The following is a 19,571-nucleotide window of genomic DNA, read 5'->3' on the forward strand; positions in this document are numbered from 1 at the left end:
CATAGTTTCCCTTTCTCTGATGGAAAGTTGGACCTGAGAACTATTCCTCCTGACTGTCTGTAATTGCTTGTATTTTACTCAGCAAAGATATCAGAATGTTTGACCAACTCAATGAGATACAACATCCTAAATGTACTTTGAAACTTTGTCTTTTATACCTTCATTTTTATAAATCTGCCTCACTTTGATTGAAAAGAATTTTTAGATACTTAATTTTATTCTAAGACCCGAGACTTCAAAGCTGAATGTCAAAAACAACCAAATGCCATCACAATACACCACTTTTAAAATCCAAAAACGAAAACTGAAATCATGGAAACACAGAACAAAATAACTAACCCTCATTCTCCCTCATTAAGCCTAAGTTTCCAGTTTAAAGTGCTGCTGGTTAGCTCCCAGATGAAACCCAGATTCATGACACTGCAATGCACAGTATGCACATGAGTAATAAACCAGTAGAATCCTTGAGTGGGAGGTTTGTGAAAACATAATGGTGTGTTTTCGTCACACCACATGCAGAGTGCCGCAACTTGTCAGACGCACACCAGAAAAGAATATCTGGATTGGAGGGGATTGTCACTGAATACCAACCTTCATGCGGTTCCCTTCCTGCAGGTACTGGGCCATGGACTTTGCCATTGTTTCAAAGAAGAACCATGAGTACTAGAAAGAGAGGTGAAGAGAGAAAGGTCACAAGCTAACCTAGAGTCAGAACGTCCTCCTACACAGTTTTCCTAAGAATAGCCGTCACCACAGATAAAGAAACGGTGATGGGAAAACACGTCAAATACCGAGACGGCAGGCAGAAACATGTTGAAGGACTTTTCATCTTGCTCAGGCTGCGGATACCAACAGATTTAAATTCTAGTATTCCCCCTGCTGTTCAGAGCTGGTATTACACACCCTGAGCAGTTTATTGCTGGTGTTGAAATCTGCAGTTTGCTTAAGAGTGGCTGTTACAGCGGTGGCCAGCACTTCGTGAGTGGTAGAAGAGCTTCCTGATGCTGGAGCATTGGCCACAAAGACGTACTGAAACCCAAAAAGATAAAAACAGCTCATTAATCTTAACATTTAAATAGAAACAACCAAACATAACCTGTTGCTGCTTTGGTGACAGAAATAACTGGAGGAATATGGATGTGGACTGTAGGTCACCTTAACGAAGGAGCGCAGGTAGTGTTCCAGTCCTTCCTCGTGACATTTGGACACTATGTGTATGATTACACTGAAAGGACAGAGTGGGAAATGTTAAAAACAGATACTGATTATATTAGGTATGACGGTTCAATACCTTGGCAACAAAATCAGCGAATCACATGGCAGCAACTCAATGTATTGATAAATCTAGATGTGGTGAAGGTATCTTCACACACAATCATCCGAAAAAGTTGTGTAGACAGAAATGCCTACGTTGCTATCAGGGAACACTTCCAGCCTGGCTTAAGATTATGACCGGCAACAGTTGCTCAAGCAATCATTCCCTACAAACATGTTAATGGCACTTCTGGAAGCACCACACAACCTTGAAGCAACGCAGCTCCAGATGGTCACTCTGCCACCTCTTCTTGAATGCTGTTAGTTTTAGACCAGAGTACACACTGGCTTCCAAATAGATTCCCCTTTGCTTGGTCAGTCTGCAGATTTTCCTCTTGGATGTGCAATAGGAGTGTTTTTGGTCCTGAACAGACTCACTGCTCTATACGTTCTGCATTTGTTCCCTTGTGTCTGCCGGGCCTAGTTCTGACCCAGTCGATCTTAGAGCATTCTGGTTGGCTGGAAACTTTGAATTCAGAATTCCACACTGATGATTCTCACCAGCTGCGTTTCAATTACCTATAAAAATCCTGGCAGAAACGATGAAGATTACGACAGGAAGTAGTAAGAGGATGATGATTTGCTTTTGTTTTGATTTATTTTTTTTCCCCAGACAATGAGCAGCCAGCTCCACCAGAGCTCTCACGGAGTCGCACAGTTCATAAACAGTCATTAAAATGTGTTGAATCTATTGCTCTTCTGTAAAAGCAGTGACCTCAATTTCCCCAAATTGATGCACACATAGCCGCTGACATGAGTTTTAATGACTTATCATGTGGACAAGCTTATTCACATGTGATTTTAATTTCATTTGCGAAAGTGTGTATTTTTGACATTCGCAAAATATAGGCAAATATTTGCAGACATTTGTAATGGAAACGCAGCTAGTGACGTTTTCTCATCTCCTCTTGAATTTCTTTAGGTCAGAGCATGACGTGTTGTTGTTGTACTCCATTAGACTACTTCATGTTGTCAAACTGGTACTATTTTATAGTTTTATAGACCATTAACTAATACAGATGAGGTAGTAATCTGACCATGGCGTGACTAGTGAAACTCAACCAGATAAATGTGGTTAAGGGAACCAGAACCTTTGAGGAATGCTTCGAACGCTTTGCAGTGAAGCGTTAAAGCAGTTCTGAAAGCAGAACGGGTCCAAACGACTATGAGCGGAGTGTGCCAAATGAACGGGATGGATAGAGTGGAAGATCCTCAATAACTCACCGCAGGGAATTGACAGCAATCTCGTGGGTTTCTTTGGTGGCGGCTGTGAGCACCTCAAACAGCTGCATCAGCACCGTTGGGAGGAAGGTGATGACGATGTGAGTCTCAACGGCATGTAGGCACTACAGGAGGAAACAGTGACAGAAGATAACAGACAATAAAAACTCCTGAGAGGACTGGAGGCAATGTGGAAACGCTGGAGCTGATCACTTCCGTGTGTTTTGGGATTGTATGAGTAAAGCGCTGAGGGTGAATATTCCATTCACATTTGACGCTCTGCACATGGGAAGAGGGATGGAAAGGTGAACAAGAGCAGCCGATAAATATATGTAGAGGATTATGGTGGTAGCAAGCAAAAAAGCCAAGATTGGGTTGACGTAATGCAGAATATTTGTGTGATGGAAAATGTAAGAATTATTGGAAAAATTGGCAGGATTTTATTTCACCATGGAGATCAGACTATGTTGATTAATATTGTGGGTTTGGGGAGTAGTTTTATTTTATTTTAAATTGTGGTGATTTGGACTAGAAGAACGGAGAAGAAAGCCTAATGTTATATATGTGACAGGGAGTTTTTGCGTTCCATTCAGATCCCTTGCATGTTTTATCCTGTGCTCCACTGATGTTGCTGGATTCTTCGCCACAAAGAATAGAATAGAATGAGAGAAGGTAGTTGAATCCTGCAAAACAGAAAATGGGTAAAATGATCTCCAACAAGTTGGGAATCGTATTCAGTACTGTCCAAGCTCAAATTAAGAAGTGGAAAATGTGAGGAGAAAACATTGAGGATCTAAAGAAAACCCAACAAATGACTTCAGACAAGAAGGATTCTCTGAAAAAAAAGCAGGGTGACCTCTCTGTACGGAGGCTCTCTAAAAGGAGCCTCAGTAGCCATAGCCAGGGGTCACAGCTGCTCACCTTCAGGTATTTGATGAGTTCTGCTGGGTTGCCGTCTGACATGGTCTTCATCAGCTGGCAGTGCTGGAAGAATTTATGCAGATGGAGATCCTGTGGGAAGACATAAAGCTGAACCATCTCATCTCTTGTGTCTTGCTTCACTTTTTATACATCGGCTAATGAACGGAGACTGACCTGAGGATATATTGTTGACGCTACACGGCTCTTCACTTTAAACAGTGGCTTGGCATTTTCCACCCACTTTATATCTGGCTGGGACTGTTAGCAGAAGGAAGCAGAATATGGTTGGCCACTCAGGTTTCTGGGGGGCGGTTATCATTTTATTTAGATACTCCGCACAGGACGCAGACGGACTGAGCTTCTGAATCAGGTATTCAGATTGGTGAGAGAACGAGGATGTACCTTCCTGTTGTCCTGACACAGATACCCAGCAGGCAGAGCAGCAGCGACAGGCAGCTGGAGCTCCGATGACTGCATCCTCCCGTCTTTGAGCAGAGGCATCCAGGAGTATCCCACTGAAGAACATGAAGATGAATCAAATGAACAGAAGGTAAGTCACGCGAGATGGAACAGTAGTGATACGTCAACACAACAGTCTGAAGGCTGTTTACACATCTTTATTTGTAAAAATAATAATAATAAATAATAATTGAAGGGAATTTGAGCGCTACTATCACAACAGAATAATTGTCCATCCAGCAGCTCAGATTCTCTGTAGCTTTTTGCCTCCACATGTTTCCTTCTCCACACACTCAGTTACACCAACTGATTGCATTTATATTGAAATGTTACTCGTTCTGCTTTTCTTTTTATATATTGCCTGATGGAAACAGTAATATTCAGTTGAAAACAGAAGTTTGCACACAATAACTAAAATGACACATAGATCTTTGTCTCTCCCTGAAATGCTAAATCAGGCAAAGCTTCTTGTGTTTGAAGTGAGAATTACCTAAATTATTTATATTTGCTAAGTGCCACAAAAATGAGAGAAGGAATATATCAGAGAGTTATTTATTAATTACCTTATTAATTTAAATCCTTTATGTACTGCACAGACATCAACCACTTTCGCAATTAAGTTATTAGGAGTACCTCAAGTGTCACTTTTAGGTCCAAGTCTAGGCCACATCATGTGAACATCTGACATTTTAATACTATGAATGTTTGAACATGCTTGAAATAATTAAATAAAAATGTTACTAGCTTTAAATTTATATTTTTCTCAATTCTTGTGGCTTCTTTGGGGGATAAAACCTAAACCGAGTGGTAATTTGCAGTTGCGACATTCCACACACTAACATCACAATTTGACATATTGTGCGCCCTCCGTTAATCCCAGTAAATTCTGCTTTTCTGAATCACTTTGTACGGACATGCAGACTCACCCAGTGACTCCACTCCGTCTCTCTTCTTGCTGCTGGCCTTGCTGCTGGACTCACAGCTGACGTGGTAAAAGGTGAACAGGATGTGGTGTCTCTCGTGCACGTGGACCGGCAGCTCGATTTTAACCTGCACACAGTGGAACAGCAGCATTTCAGTTTTATACAGATGCTAAGTACGGAATTGGAACCATCTCCCCAAAAAGGCCCTTCCTCTATAGCTTGTGATGGTCTCCACTGGAAAACTGGCCGAGGAGTCTATGACACTTTACTTTGAAACCTTTGAGAGCCTTTTGGGGGACAAGATGATTAATTAATAGGACAACACATTTTCCTCCACTTAGCCAGGAAATGGAGGGGGTAGAGTGAATAAATCAGGTAGGATTAGACTTCAATATGTCCATTAGGGTGATGGTCTTTATATGATTACTTGCAATTTCCTTCATTTTGGGAACTTGTCCAATACTTACATGTGAAACCGAGCTTATCCACGTCCACAAAGGTCTGTAAAGTCAGCAAGTGTTCATTTTTGCTTTGCCATGAGAGAGGACTAATTATTTTTAATGTGAAAAATAAAAGACTAAAGGAACTGATTTTTTTTTTTTCTAGTTAATTTGGTCAAGTGCAGTGTTTAGTTGAACAGGCTCAGTTTTAACAACCAACTCAAGTCCAACCTAAAACTGAGCTCAGAATGAAAAATAAAAACGTCCTTTAAAATAAACCACATAATGAGCATCTATGGTTTCTCTTAAACAGTAACTCTAAATAATGACCCAATAGAGTCCATATTCTTGCCTTATTTATAGTGCGGTGCCCTACCAAAGTGCATTGTTTCCTTTTTTCTTTCATTAAGAGAAACAGCTATATTTAAAGCAAAAAAAAATATTTTTTTTTAATCTAGTAGACAGAAATCTACTTTTAGGAGGAAAAAGCAGCATCTCAAGAGTAGATTTTACTGGGCACTGTGAAAATTAAAAGTTTGACAAAAATTCAAGTTGAGATGAAAAACATAAACTAAATTTAAATCAAAGGCAGGAACATTTTATTCTTTTATTGTCTTTTACATAACAGAATAAAGCATATAGTGTGAAACCTTAAACATCCTGGGGTTTTTTTATATACTTTTCCAAAACTAAATGACAAAATCTAAACCAGTCTATAAAAAGCAGGTAATAAAATAATCTCTTGCCACATTTGATTTAAAACTTTCTACCTACCTATGGATATTTTTTTTTTCAAGAGATTGCATGTGAACAAAAAGCAAAACCGATTATTAATAAAAGCCAATATCTATGATATTATTTCGACCTCTGCTGCATGCTCCTGTGACACAGCAGAACACTTTAGCTCCACTAGAGGGCAGCAGCAGCAAAGGAAAAGCTGTTTGCCTGTGATTCACATGGCGATTTTATGACAGGAAATGAAACATGATGCAGAAAACGGCTGGAGCTGGTGGGAAAACTCTAGATCTGGGAAGCAACAGAGACTGAATTCTCAACTGCAGTCAATTTTTAAGATTTGCTGTTTTGGAAAAATTTGGAGTAAGACGTATTAGAAATTTGCATGAGATTGTGACGGCTAAACAAACCTGTCTAGATTTACATTTTATACAGGAACAAATCCTTGATCATGGCGTCATTTTTGGAGAAACTCCTCCATAAGAGCTGAGGCAGGTTATGTTAAACCTGCTCAAGATCCTAATCCCCATGATTCCACAGCCATATGGACCCCACTGACCTCCCGCCCCCCTTGTTCTTTCACTCAGCTCCAGGCGCAGTGAGTGCTGAGGAATCAGTGAGTTCACAGCTCTGTCCTCAGGCAGATTTATGGGATTATCTCAGGCTGCTCAGACATTTCAGTAACGAGCAAATATCCTGATCGGTTTGAAGAAAGCCCAGCCCGCCTGAGCGAACGTCTTACTCCACATTTTATAGTTTGCAGTCGGGACGCCAGTCAAAATGGAGGGAACAGAGTCTGACCTCGTCGTAGAAGTCGGGGCTCTGGTTGTGGTGCAGTACGGCTGCGTAGGCGCCGCTGGCAAAGAGCGAGTCCCCCGGCTTGCCGTAGATGCACTGAGAAGGAAGTAAAACACACAATGAGCCGTGAGATTCACTGAAACCTGAGGTTAAGGAGAAGTACAGCAAGGCAACTGGGCAGTTCAGGAGTTAAAAGATTAAGTCCAAGTGAACAAAAGTGTTTTATTCTGCAACAGCATAATCAGAATGACTTGCACAGATTGAGCCACTCCGTAATGCTGGAAGATTCTTTCAGTATTTTGTTAGGTTAAGACAGAACGCAACATATTATTGAAAGAATAATATGTTTATGCTGTATGGAGGCAGAAACGGGACAGAATTATCGCATGTGTGAAAACAAAGACTAGTTGAAATTGAAAAGAGAAAAGTTTCAACAAAATCTTACATTTTGAACTTTCAATCTGGAAAAACAAAAGAATGTGTCCAGAATAAGAAGAGATTAAACTACATCTTTCTTTCAGCTGGTTTTTCATTTTTAAATTCATGTCAGTTTCAGATTTTATGTTTTCAGATTTTTGTCAGTTTCAACCAACAAGTAGAGACTGACTGGCATTTTTGCATATTTTCAATGCAATAGAGCTCAAGATGGACATCTGTGAACACAAATTATCAACTGACTTTAGATGTGGACTTTGACTGGGCCATTCTAAAGCAGCAATAGGATGTTCTCACTCTTCAGTCCTAAGGGTGGCTGTATTGCATCTTTCAGATGGATGCCTGAATAAAAATGTGTGGACATGTTTATGTTCACAATCTCACAGGTTTTCAGTAGTTTATGTGTTTTTTATTCCTGCAGATGATTTCAGGATTCAAGGTTAAACTCTGACTCCTCAAAAATATAACATTTTTAACTTTTTAAATTTAGAATTTACATCTTTTATTATGACACTTTCAATCAGTAGTAAATACAGTCATAATGTAAGACATGTATTTTTTGTTTTTCTTTGAGTAAAAGACATATACCCAGTATGGATTAAAATTAGGGCCAATAAAAAAAAATTTTTTTTTAAAAAAAACTTTTCTCAGATTTCAGTTTTTTTGTCTAAAAATTCCACTTTTTCTCAGATTTATTCATTTTTCCTCAGCTTTCTGACTTAATTCTCATAATTCTGATTTTCTTTTTTGCTCACTTTTTTTTTTTAAAGCTAAACTTTTCTGAAAGTTTGTGAAATGTATCATTTTTGCTAGGAAATGGATGCCAACTACAAACCCACACATCGTATCACATACTTTCACTTCCCACCTCTGTACAGTTAAAGTAAATCAAACCGATCTAAGCCGAACCGGAACCTTCATCAGCAGAGGCTTTATGGAAAAACATGGTCATGCGTGCGGGACTCAAGCGGCCGCTGGTCACAGTGTTTCTAATGAGGAGAGACGAACAAGAATTCCACACCGCTCCGACAAGCTGCGGCTTTAATTAGGACGTTAACAAATGCTGTCATATGAAATGAAGCCGTCCTAGCCAGAGACAGCATGGCTGGAATTGGGCCGAATGGCTCCAGAGGCATTCTGGGTGTTTAAGTCCCACCAGGTTAGAGGCAGAGATGGAAGGTTTTTTGATGCTGCAGGAGCCGAGTACAGACACACACCTGGAGGCCCAGCGCTCTGCGGCGGGCAGGGCGATGGCGGCCATGATTACCTGACTCAAGATGAGGGTGGAGGAGCGGCTGTTCCAGATCTTATCACCGCTCTCTCCCGACATGTCGTCCTGTTAGAGCTTGCACCGTATCGCACACAACCCCAACACCAAGCAGCTTCCACTCAGAGAAAACCTGACCCGACTTGTCACATTTTCACCACCGGAAACGCGATCCCAGCTGATGTCTCATGTGGCTGGAAGCTGACGGCGAACGAGTGACCGCATCGTTAGCTTACAGCCGAGGGGAAATTCCCTCGGCGTCCATCAGCCACCAGCCTACGTTCTCCCAGGTTTTTGTGTTGGAGTCCAACACAAAAACGCCACCCTTCCAGTTGGCCCCGATTACATCTCCTGGCAGGTGTTGCTGCTGGCTCCTGCTGCTTGAACAAAACTATTTCCACCGGCTGAACCTGAGGTGACGTGCCGGGCGTGTGGGGGGTGTTTCAGCTGAGAAGCGACTCGCCTCACTGCTTTTTCCTTCATCAACCTGACTCGGCTTAATCAAAAGCATCAAACGTGAATGTTTTTGAAAAGAGAGAAATAAAACAACCACAGAGAAAGAGGAAAAAAACGCAACCATTCATCTCCCAGCCATAATAACAAAGGCTGGGCGGGAGTCAGATTAGATCTCTCTTCCTGACAGAATTAGTGATGTTCCTTTAAAAACTTCTGTTTCCTGACAGACCCAGATTCTAGGTATCATCATTATACTTTGGTTTGGACTGAGGTCGTGACATTGAGTGTTTATCCATTGTAAAACCAGTTTCATGTGTTTGGGACGCCTGACCGGGTCCAACCAGAGATGATTCTTCTCTACAAAAAACACCGGCAGCGAAACAGCCCCCCATCATGATACTGCCACTCCCACACTTCACAGTTCAAATCCACCCTCCAGCTAATCAAACAGACTTTTGTGGACCAAATAGGTGAAAATTTGTCTGATTTTCAAGCAGAATTTTCTTTTTCATCACCAGCACCCTCTCGGCCCACACATAAACCTTCGTAGTGTCTGCTGGTCTAACGGTTTATAGTTATAGTTGCAGTTTACTAGCTGATCACCAATCTTTAAAAAGTCTGACATTCAGATTCTGATTTGGCCAATATCGATTTTTCTTGTCTGAAATGTTGCTAAACGTAGTAAGAAAACCACTAAGCTGGCCACAATGGGGTAGCTGTGGCCCAGTGGACGGGTCAGTCAGTCGTCTCTCTCCACAAAAGGGAACACTGGCTGATTTTCAGGCCTTTGCAGAGGTGGGTAAGATCAGTTGATCAGATCGGTTTCTCAGGTAAGTATTGGCCGATCACCAATCTCCCAAAATTAGCTAAATCTGTACATCCAAAGTTCTTAATATTGAGAAAAAGAGGTATTTAAAACTGCTAAATGTACTTCATTTACACAATAGACATGGTGTTACACGCAGAGGAACTCTATTTACCAGTTAGGTGACTTCTGAAGGTAACTGGTTGCACTGGATTTCATTTCAGAATACTATTGCAAAGGGGGCTGACTTTGCTTTAGAGACTCACCTTTAAAGGGACAGAACCTTCCTCATCTGAATCTTTGAACTGCATGCAGACAGCGATGTTCCGAGCCTGAAGGAGGAGAGAGGAACAGTCAGTGACCCGCTGAGCCCAATTTGTCACATCTGCCTCACTGAGGCCCTCACTGTCGCCTCACACACACACGGTTCTGGTCGGCTTTACCTTGGTGAAGGCCTTCTGGTTGTCGTATTTCAGCTGCAGGGGGTAAATGTAGAGCTGGTTCTTGTAGGTGGTGAAGGGGTAGTTGTACTTGGCCTCCACGGGGATGAACTCCTCGATCTCCACGGAAACCCGCTCGCAGCCGTCCTCGAAGGGTTTGACGGGGATGTAGGAGGACGTCACCGTGTCTGCGGCACAGAGAGCTCCGTCAGCTCAGAGGGCGGAGAAAAGCAGAGCTGACTTCTGCTTTACTGATTCCATTATCCACCAATTGAGGGGATCAACAGTGGAGCCATGTCGCAGTGCAAACCCAGATGCATAAAAACAGAGGAAAGCATCACAAGGTGCTGAGCTGCTTTTCTAAACTATGTCTTTTAGTGCTTTTTATGCACTCCCATCAACACACCAGAGGATCTCAAACTGCCACACGTTCTTATTTCCATTTGGACTGTGTCAATCAGCCACAATATGACCTACTTTTCTCTTAATCATCACCAGAAACACAAGTTGCATGTTCTGAAAGCTCACTACTTGTTTGATCTTTGCAGTCTTTCAATGTAATCGTGGTGATCTAGAAACGTATGCTTCCTCTTTTCTTTTGTGCTCCAGATAAAAGTACCATCAGCTGAACGAGGAAACGAGAGAACACAGAACTTTGTTACAGCGCCTTATTACCGCTTGGACTTTCTCACATTTTGTCACTAAAAACTAAGCCACAGCTCAACTCGAGACAGTACAGAGCTAAAATGACACATAATTTTATTATACTTATTTACACAAATAGAATATTTTTTTCAAACCCCTTTACTTTAGTTGCCTACATTGTCTTCAAATTCACCTCATTACTAAACTGATGACTAGAAACTTAGTGGTGCTAACACTAAAGCACTATTTATAAACCTTAGTTCCGCTAACAGTAAAGCTCTACACCAACCCAGTATTTAGCAGAAGCTAACGCTAATAATTGACATGTTCTTTAATACCCTCAGACATTGCATTTATGTTTATATCTTGTTCTCTTCTGTCTTTGTTTAATTTTGCTCCTTCGTGTTTCTCGTTTGAAATAAAGTTGTTGGGAGGACAAAAAGGCAGCAAATAAAACAGCTGCGTAAACATTCTTCTTGCACTTCAAAATAAAAGCATGAATATAAACATTTAACTAATTACTGGATGAATTCCTAACAATCAATGTCCAAGTTTATACAATGGAAAGTTGGGTGTGCTGTGGTCGCACAACCCACATATGGAGGCCTTAGTCTCCGACGTGGCCGTCGCAGGTTCGATTCCCGGCCTGGTGACCTTTGCCGCATGTCTTCCCCTTCTCTCATTACCCACTTTCCTGTCAATTAACTATCAAATAAAGACCACTAGAACCAATAAAACCTTTAAAAAAAACCCAGTAAATTACAACTTTATAATTTATCAGGAAAATTTCATTTGTAGAAAGTTAGCAAAATGCTAAAGTGTTGAGTAAAAATTTAGCTCTGCTATTAGCACATTAGAGGAAGTGTGCTCACCACTGGTAAATAAAGTAGGTAGGGACTGAAAAGATTTCATGCTCTGAAAAGATCAAAAGGTTGATAAACTAAGTATTGACCCAGGGGGCTGAATACAAATGCACTCCACACTTTTAAGATTTGTTTTTGTAAAAAAATTAAATATAATAAAATAAAAAAACAATTTAAAAAATGTAAATTTCACAAATATGTGCTACTTGGTGTTGATCACATAAGATCCCAGGGGAATCCATTAAAGTTTGAAGCATTGTTCCATTCTTGTGGCTAATAAATATGATAATGATAATAAAACAACACTCAGCAGGCTGCTATGAAAATATGAACATACTTGAGAAATCAGGCGGGACACATTCAATGGTCACATTCAGCTGTCCTGGAATGATCTGAAGTTTGCTCTTCTCAGGTCTGAAAAGCAAATAAAATTAATTTTTTTTTTAAAAATTTAAAAAAGGGATTTTCTGAAACTAAATAACAGTACAAATACTGGACAGTTTGGATTTTCCAAAGAAAGTGACGTATATGAGCGAGGCACTTGCTCTGCTGCCAGGTCAAACTTAGACTTAAAGAGAATTAGGGCCCTCCACGTGAAGTGATGATGGTGACTCACTTCCTGCTGTCGGCCAGCAGCTTCAGCAGGTCGTCGGTGGAGATTTTGCTGCTGTCCTGGCGATAGAGAGGAGAAAACTTCCCATCCATGTCCAGGCTGCCCTGAGCGTCCTTGAACACCTGCCTGGGTCAGAGCAGACGGCTCAGCGTCAAGATCCAACACACACACACACACACACCGCACAGACCAACCACACACCCCAACCCGCTGCCTTACTTGGCAGCCCAGGCAAAAGGCATCCTGTACTGGCCCAGGCGTTGGCAGGTCTGCTTGGCAGCTTTCAGCACCTTCTGAGCCGTCTGGGGAAACATGGGAGGAGACGTGAACACGGAGCAACGTGTGAGTGTGTAAAATGTGCTGAGTGTGAAGAGCAGCAGGGGGGAACCTTGTTGGCGTCCGAGGTCTTGATGTAAGGCTCGGTGCAGTGGGTGATCCCGTTCTGCAGAACCTTCTCCACTCGGGCCACCAGGAAGATATCCGCATGAGGGTTGGTCACCGAGAAAATGGCCTGGGGATGAAAAACGAGAGAAGAAGAGAGAGGAGGAAGAAGATGAATGGCTGCAACCAAGTCTGCTTTTCACTAAAAGTCACTGAAAGTTTTTGGTCCTTTTGAAATAATTTTTATTTTAAATAGATAAAAGACATATATTTTGTTTTGCGTCTAACAATTTCCACTTTGGACACCCATCGTTCTATATGGTTACTCTGGAGGAGCCGCAGCGAGTCAGAGCTCAGGTGAAAGAATCTGTCAACAGGAAACTATGCGCTAGAAATGCCTCAAACATGGAAAAGACACACAATAAAGTCTGTTTAATGGAGGGAGGGAGGAAGGAAAGAAGGAGCAAAGGAAGGAACCAAAAAAGGAACGAAGGAACAAAGGAAGGAAAAAAGGAAGGAATGAAGGAAAGAAAGAAGGACGGAGGGAACACAGGAAGGGAGCATCTTTTCTTAAGGCACTCCAGACCTAAATCCAGTGGAGAATGTTTCCAGACCTGAGAAGAGCCGCTCACAGGCATCCCTCCATCCAATCTGCATGGATGGAGGGAAAATGAAGAGGAAAGAAACAATCATCCGAATGCACCCAGCTGCTGACCTATTCTATAGAAACTCAGGTAAAAATGGCAGCTTCTGAGAACAAAGCTGGTAGAAACAACTAAACCCACAGAGAATGCTGTTTCTAGAAAGCTGAATAAAACACTGTTTTCTTTTTCTGCTCTTTTCTTTCATTATCACACATTATGTAAAACAATAAACTCCATGGTTGGAACACATCAAACAAATAAGCAGATATGAACACGTTTGTTTATTTTCTATTTCTCATAGTCGATGGAGACCTACAGTGACATCAGACGCCATCAGGTCACAAACAAGAGCAGAGGAAGCAGCTGAGGCTAAAGTAAAACTGCAGGAAAACCACAAGGGAGCAACATGTATATTTGGTCGGGTGTGAAGAGTTCTTGCTCGAGGTTTCAGTTTCAAACACTCTGAAGAGGAAAGAAACAAAAACGTCTTCCGAACGCACCCAGCTGCTTCGGCTCTGACATGATCGTTACCCAGCAGCCGGTTTAAAAACGCTGCAAAAAGTTTGGTCTCAAGAGCCACAAACTAGTCCTTGCAACCATCACAACAAAACACGAGCTGACACTCATCGTCACATGAGGCCTTGCAGAAGCTAGAGCTGCAATTACCAGAGCAGACAGGAGGTGGAGGCTGCGTGCCTGGACCACACCCAGCCCGACTCCGTTACACTGGGCTCTGTTAACGCTGTAATCACCCAGGAGGAACGGTGAGCCGCTTGTTGACCTTTCAGGCCGAGTGGACCAGTCCAAGCAGAGCGGCGGCTGGCTGCTGCAGCGCCACACATTCAAATTTACAGCGTTCTGCTGGGTTTCAAAGAGAATATTTTGCGATTCAGGAAAAAAATGACTTGAATGTTTAAAACTTAAAAAAACCCAGCATTATACTGCCACCGCTATGTTTCACCAGGCAGATGGGATGTTCAGGGACTTCTGGGTTTAAATGTAGCCTCAACTTTAGTGTCATCTGACCAGGTGTCCAAACTTTTCACCACATTTCAAGTCACATAATTAAAAACACTTGTACACTCGTCTAAAAGACAACAACAAATATGTATATAAAATCTCTGTACCAATAAGGACACATTCATATAGATATAATAGAACAAAGTAGTCAGGCCTTTGGGAAAAAAAGGATCTGCAAGTAATTATGGACTCAAAATATAAATTGGAAAAAATCCAACAAGAGGGATATACTGGTCACTAAAATTGCAAATATTTGAGATTCCCTCTAAAAAAACACTTATAGATATTTTAATAGTTCAAAACACCAATTATACCTAAATATGTATTAATATTCACAACGGAAACAGTCTTAGCACTACCATACAAGCTAAGGGTCCACAGTCTTCCTTGTCACTGCTCCTGAGGTTAGAGCCAATCAGAGTCAGGAAAAATAAATGCTGTTCAAGGATTGGCTGCTTTGCCATCACCAGACAATAGCGTGTGAAGTAGCATTGATACTAGCCATTTCAGCTGTGAATCTTTTCAGCTCCTCCAGAATTATCACAGGCAGCTGTATTTATACAGAAATTAAGTTGCAGTTTTATTTAGGGTTGTGAGAGTAAAGGGGGCTGCATATAGACGCTCTCCCTTTTACCATATTTTTATTTGTGAACAATATTGAAAACTAACTATGGTGCGTTAGTGTATTCAATAAAAATCACGTATTGAAACTTTGGACTGTTTTCTGACAAAACAAGAAAAACTTTAAGAGTTCTGAACCCTCCTGCAGTGTTTCTAGTTCACTTGGGTCTGGTGACATGGAAAGAATCAAACTGACGGCTGCTGAGAAGAAAGGAAAAAGTGAGGACAAGCTGTGCGTGCCGCTGAGCTCACAGCCAAAGCCAGCGGTCACAAACAGGCTTGATTTTTCCAGAGCCTTAAACACTGAAGGTAGATCAAAGGAACTTCCATCATCAAAAATCTGCCTCGCTACAGATGGTGAATTAAATCAAAAAAGAGAAAAGTTTAATAATCTTCCACATATTCAGAGATGGAAAAGTAGGACAGAGATTCATCAAACCAGTAGAGGACGTCCAAACAAACTAGTAAGTTAGAGGAACTAGTCAGAAACATGAGTTACACTAATACTAAGCGCTAATACGAAGCATTAGCTTCCACTAAATACCAACATGGTATTTAGTGGAAGCTAATGCTAAAGCACTACACCAACATTGTATTTAGCAGAAGCTAATTCTAATTCGCTAAACCAATGGTGTATTTAGCAGAAGCTAATTCTAATATGCTACACCAGTGGTCCCCAACCCCTGGGCCGCAGACCGGTACCGGTCCGTGGACCAATTGGTACCGGGCCGCGCAAGAAATAATTAAATATTTCCGTGTTATGTATTGAGTCTGGAGGATCTTTTATTTTGAAAATCCTTTAACCGGACTCTGTCGGTTGCGTCTTGCGCTGCAACATTAAGCCCACAAACAGCATCCGTTTCGGTTTCCTCCCTAGGTTGGGGACCAATGGTGTATTTAGCAGAAGCTAATGCTATAGCACTACATCAACACAGCATTTAGCAGAAGCTAACACTAAAGGGCTACACCAATGCTGCATTTAGTGGAAGCTAATACTGAAGCCATAAATATGGCTAAATTATTTCTCCACCTAACAACGTTACATAGTAGACTTACAACCACAAAAAAAAAAAAAAAAACTATGTCAGAGCATTAAAAAAGGTTTTGGTTTGGTAAGGCCACTGGGAAAAATACCCATCTCATATAAGAAAATAGCAGGTACACAGGTGCAACTGCAGCAGTGAGAGCTACACAGCAATTTAGCATCTTAGCATTTGAGGTTAGAGACTTCATTGAGCTAAAACATGAGGCTTTCAGTGCTTAGCCTGTACCTGTGTGGGGAAGCGAAGTAGAGCCTCCGACACCCTCTGGACAACAGGAAGGCCTTTCCCTTTCCCACAGTCTCCGTTCACCATGACCCCTCCTCCTCCTCCACCGCCCTCTCCCGATCCTCCACCTCCACCTCCACCCTCCGAGTCAGACGACGGAGAAAGTTGACCGGAGGTGTCCGTCAGCATCTCCCGGACACACGGAGGGTTCAGGTCCACGTGGAAATCGGCCGAGATCTTGCAGTTTTTGGACAGGTCGAAAAGTGAGAGACAGATGAAGAACGGCTCCACCTGCAGCAGGGTAGAGTAGAGAGAGAAGAAAAGGTGGATTGAAAACCTCAGGAAGACACAACAATATCATTTTTAAGTAACTTTGTTATGGGGGCATTCAAAAATGAATGGAATAGCTTTACTGGAATTTACTGGAACAGCTAATGACAGAAATACCCAACAAGTTTATCCATCTACTTAAAATGCTCACATTTGGTTACTAGGTCGTTACTAGGGGTGTACAGATCAATGGACTCAAGATTTCCTTAATTTTTGTAGATCTGTAATCACTGATCTGTAAAAGTCCTGACCTACCGATTCCGATTTAAGCAGATAACAATTTTCTTCCTTAAAAATTTGCTATAAATAGTGATAAGTCACTAAGTTGGAAACTGTGGGGTGACTATTATTGACTGTGCCATGCAGATGTGACCTGCTGGGCCGGTCTGTCAGTCAGCCTTACTCCAGAGCAAAAAAGGGAGCAGTGTTTGATCTTCAGACCTTTGCGGAGGTAGATAAGATCGGTGGATAAGATCAGTTTCTCGTGTAAGAATAGGCTGATCACCAAGCTCCAAAAATGTAAAAAAATATGGGTCAATTTATTGGCCAGACGATTTATCGGTGCACCGCTAATGTCAGGCACAGATTTCAGTTCTAGAAAGAACTTTTGAGATTCGGCTGATGTCTGTGAAACGTCTTTGCTGGTACAAAAGAATTGGTCTAAATCAAAGCGTATTAATCTCTTTAATCTGCCTCAGTTATGGAAACATGCTGTGCTGCCATGGAAATAGACCAGCTTGTTGTTTCCATTTCTAAGTAAGGCAGCCTGATCCAAAAGAAATAAATCATTACATCGGCCAAAACAAGTTAGTGTCGTGATGCTCAAACGTTTTCTAAAGATTGCTCAAGATGGACCAGTGAAGCCGTCGGATACTGAATGGAAACCAGGAAGGAGAAGAGGAAGAGTGTGTGCAGCTTTGGAGCCACAAATATGATTGGAATCATTTGTCCAAGCAAGCAGCTCCTTTAATGGAAGAGGAGGAGCTCAGTCAGCTCCAGGACTGCATGAAGCTGCTCTGTTCAAGGTGAAAACTGCAGAATAGTTCCATCTTTTACAGTCACACAATCACATTCCACAAATGTTTATGCATGGGACAATTTTTTTTCTCTAAAGCGTTTCATTTTAACCACAGGACAGTGAATGCATCGTCTCAACCTCCTTGATGTGGAAGTTAAAAGGGGGTGAAGCGGGGGGGGGACATGTGAAGCTTTCTCTGCAGACCAACATGAATAATGAAGGTGTATTATCTGGGGCGAGAGCTGCAGAGGGGAAGGACTGATGACCACAATCTGTGCTGGTAAAAATGAAAACAGTGTGTTGTGGGTAAATATGCACGTCTGTACAAGGACTCACATGGAAGGTGTTGGTCTTATTTGGGAAGTTGGTCTTTGTATACAGTGGAGTGCTAATGCATTAATAGCTGACCTAATTTTTCCTATAGCACTTTAGCTCACTTTGACAAAATCCCTTGTTTAGCGCACTTAGCTTTGCCTAAATCAAATTTTCTGTATAAATTCTAAAGTGCTAATTTATTCGGCTGTTTTGTAAACTTTTAACTTAAATAAAACACTTGATAATCAAAACTTCTGTTTCGAAGTTTTGATTATTGAGTGTTAGGAATTCTTCCAATAGTTAGTCGTTTATATTCATGCTGTTATTTTGAAGTGGCTGAAGACTGTTTATGTAGTAGTTCCTTTTCCTCTTCTCACATAAAGTCTCCCCCCCCCCCAAAAAAACTTTAAATTCAAACAAGAAAAATACAGGAACAAAATAAAACATGTGCGCTACAATAGAGAACAAGATATAGAAAATAAATAATACCTAATATCTAAAGGTATGATATAATATGTAAATTATGTCAAAATTAAATTGGTTCTTGAGGATCGTAGACATTCAAGTGCAGATATAATTTGAATTGGAGTTAGCGCTTTAGCATTAGCTTCTACAAAATGTAGCACTTTTGCATTAGCTTACACTAAATACATATATAGCAAATAGCTTTTGCTAAATATATGTTAGTGTAGTGCTTTAGCTTCTGCTAAATAGTGTGTTGGTTTAGTGCTTTGCCGTTAGCAGAACTAATGTTTATGATTAGTGCTTTAGGGTTAGCATGACTAACATTTTACTTGGCTGTTCTTATGTGAACAGTGTGTTTATATCCATATATGTGAAGACAGTAACGTACGTTGGTGAGGACACCATCGGCCTTCTCGTTAACGCAGCCCTGCAGGCTGAAGGTGAGGTCGTGGCAGCTGACCATGATGCGGCGGCCGAAACGCTCCTCGAAGGGCTTCACGTCTGGCTCGATGCCCGAGAAGTCCAGCCTCTAGATGTAGGACAGGGAGGGGGAGGAAGGGATGAGTTGGTGGAGAGGAAGGGGGATCAAAGAGAACGGGAGGAGGGTGGACAGATCAGGAAGATTGGATCAATAGCGAGATACATAAATAAGTAATGAGTGAAAACACAAGTATTGAAAGCATAAACTTTCCTTACCTGCGTTTCAGGGTCCAGGGAGAAAAGCTTTTGTCTGCCTTCGTTCCTGTTGATCTTATTGAGCTGGTCTGTCTCCCTCACGTACTGCAAAGAGCACAAAGTCAAACTAAATGTTTCAACCTTTACTATGCCCATTTTTACTGTGTCTGCATTGACTCTTTAGCTGAGAGCTCTTGCTTTCTTTCCTCTTCAAGCAACTCGAACAGAAGACAAAGACATTCAGACGGAAGAGAAATGGGAGGATGAGGGGGGCACCTTATGTAGACAAACAAGTCAAGCCCTCCAGTGCCAGTCGGACCTCAGTTCCTGTCTGCTCTGCCTGCAGCCTGCAGACAGACGGGAGCATGGAGCAGCAGAGGCCCGGAGCCAGCGCGGGGCTTTTGTTGTCAGTGAGCAGCTGTGGGTTTAAACACATTAGAGCAGCAGAGGCGTCTGTGGATGAAACACTGCTCCTCTCAGGCCTTTTCTGCTCCACAAT

General features: G+C 41.7%; 1 protein-coding gene across 4 annotated transcripts in view; it reads right to left on the reverse strand.

Annotated features, from left to right (window-relative positions):
- Positions 1-19,571, reverse strand: part of dock11 (dedicator of cytokinesis 11) — a 77,636-nt gene that overhangs the window by 39,070 nt on the left and 18,995 nt on the right. For all 4 annotated transcript variants that reach the window (XR_003598145.1, XM_028038316.1, XM_028038315.1 and 1 more), the window contains exons 10-27: positions 19,094-19,177; positions 18,786-18,926; positions 16,273-16,560; positions 12,724-12,846; positions 12,555-12,637; positions 12,339-12,461; positions 12,060-12,136; positions 10,218-10,402; positions 10,041-10,106; positions 6,815-6,907; positions 4,842-4,965; positions 3,859-3,971; positions 3,631-3,714; positions 3,457-3,546; positions 2,539-2,660; positions 1,156-1,225; positions 904-1,029; positions 592-663 (exon numbers count right to left, since the gene is read on the reverse strand). Coding sequence is in view for 3 of the 4 variants with exons in the window: in XM_028038316.1 (XP_027894117.1) it covers positions 592-663; positions 904-1,029; positions 1,156-1,225; positions 2,539-2,660; positions 3,457-3,546; positions 3,631-3,714; positions 3,859-3,971; positions 4,842-4,965; positions 6,815-6,907; positions 10,041-10,106; positions 10,218-10,402; positions 12,060-12,136; positions 12,339-12,461; positions 12,555-12,637; positions 12,724-12,846; positions 16,273-16,560; positions 18,786-18,926; positions 19,094-19,177 (2,064 nt within the window). In the remaining variant the exon portion in view is untranslated. The remainder of the gene's footprint in view (positions 1-591; positions 664-903; positions 1,030-1,155; positions 1,226-2,538; positions 2,661-3,456; positions 3,547-3,630; positions 3,715-3,858; positions 3,972-4,841; positions 4,966-6,814; positions 6,908-10,040; positions 10,107-10,217; positions 10,403-12,059; positions 12,137-12,338; positions 12,462-12,554; positions 12,638-12,723; positions 12,847-16,272; positions 16,561-18,785; positions 18,927-19,093; positions 19,178-19,571) is intronic.

This window comes from Xiphophorus couchianus, chromosome 14 (assembly GCF_001444195.1).
Source record: "Xiphophorus couchianus chromosome 14, X_couchianus-1.0, whole genome shotgun sequence".
NCBI classification, from domain to species: domain Eukaryota; kingdom Metazoa; phylum Chordata; class Actinopteri; order Cyprinodontiformes; family Poeciliidae; genus Xiphophorus; species Xiphophorus couchianus.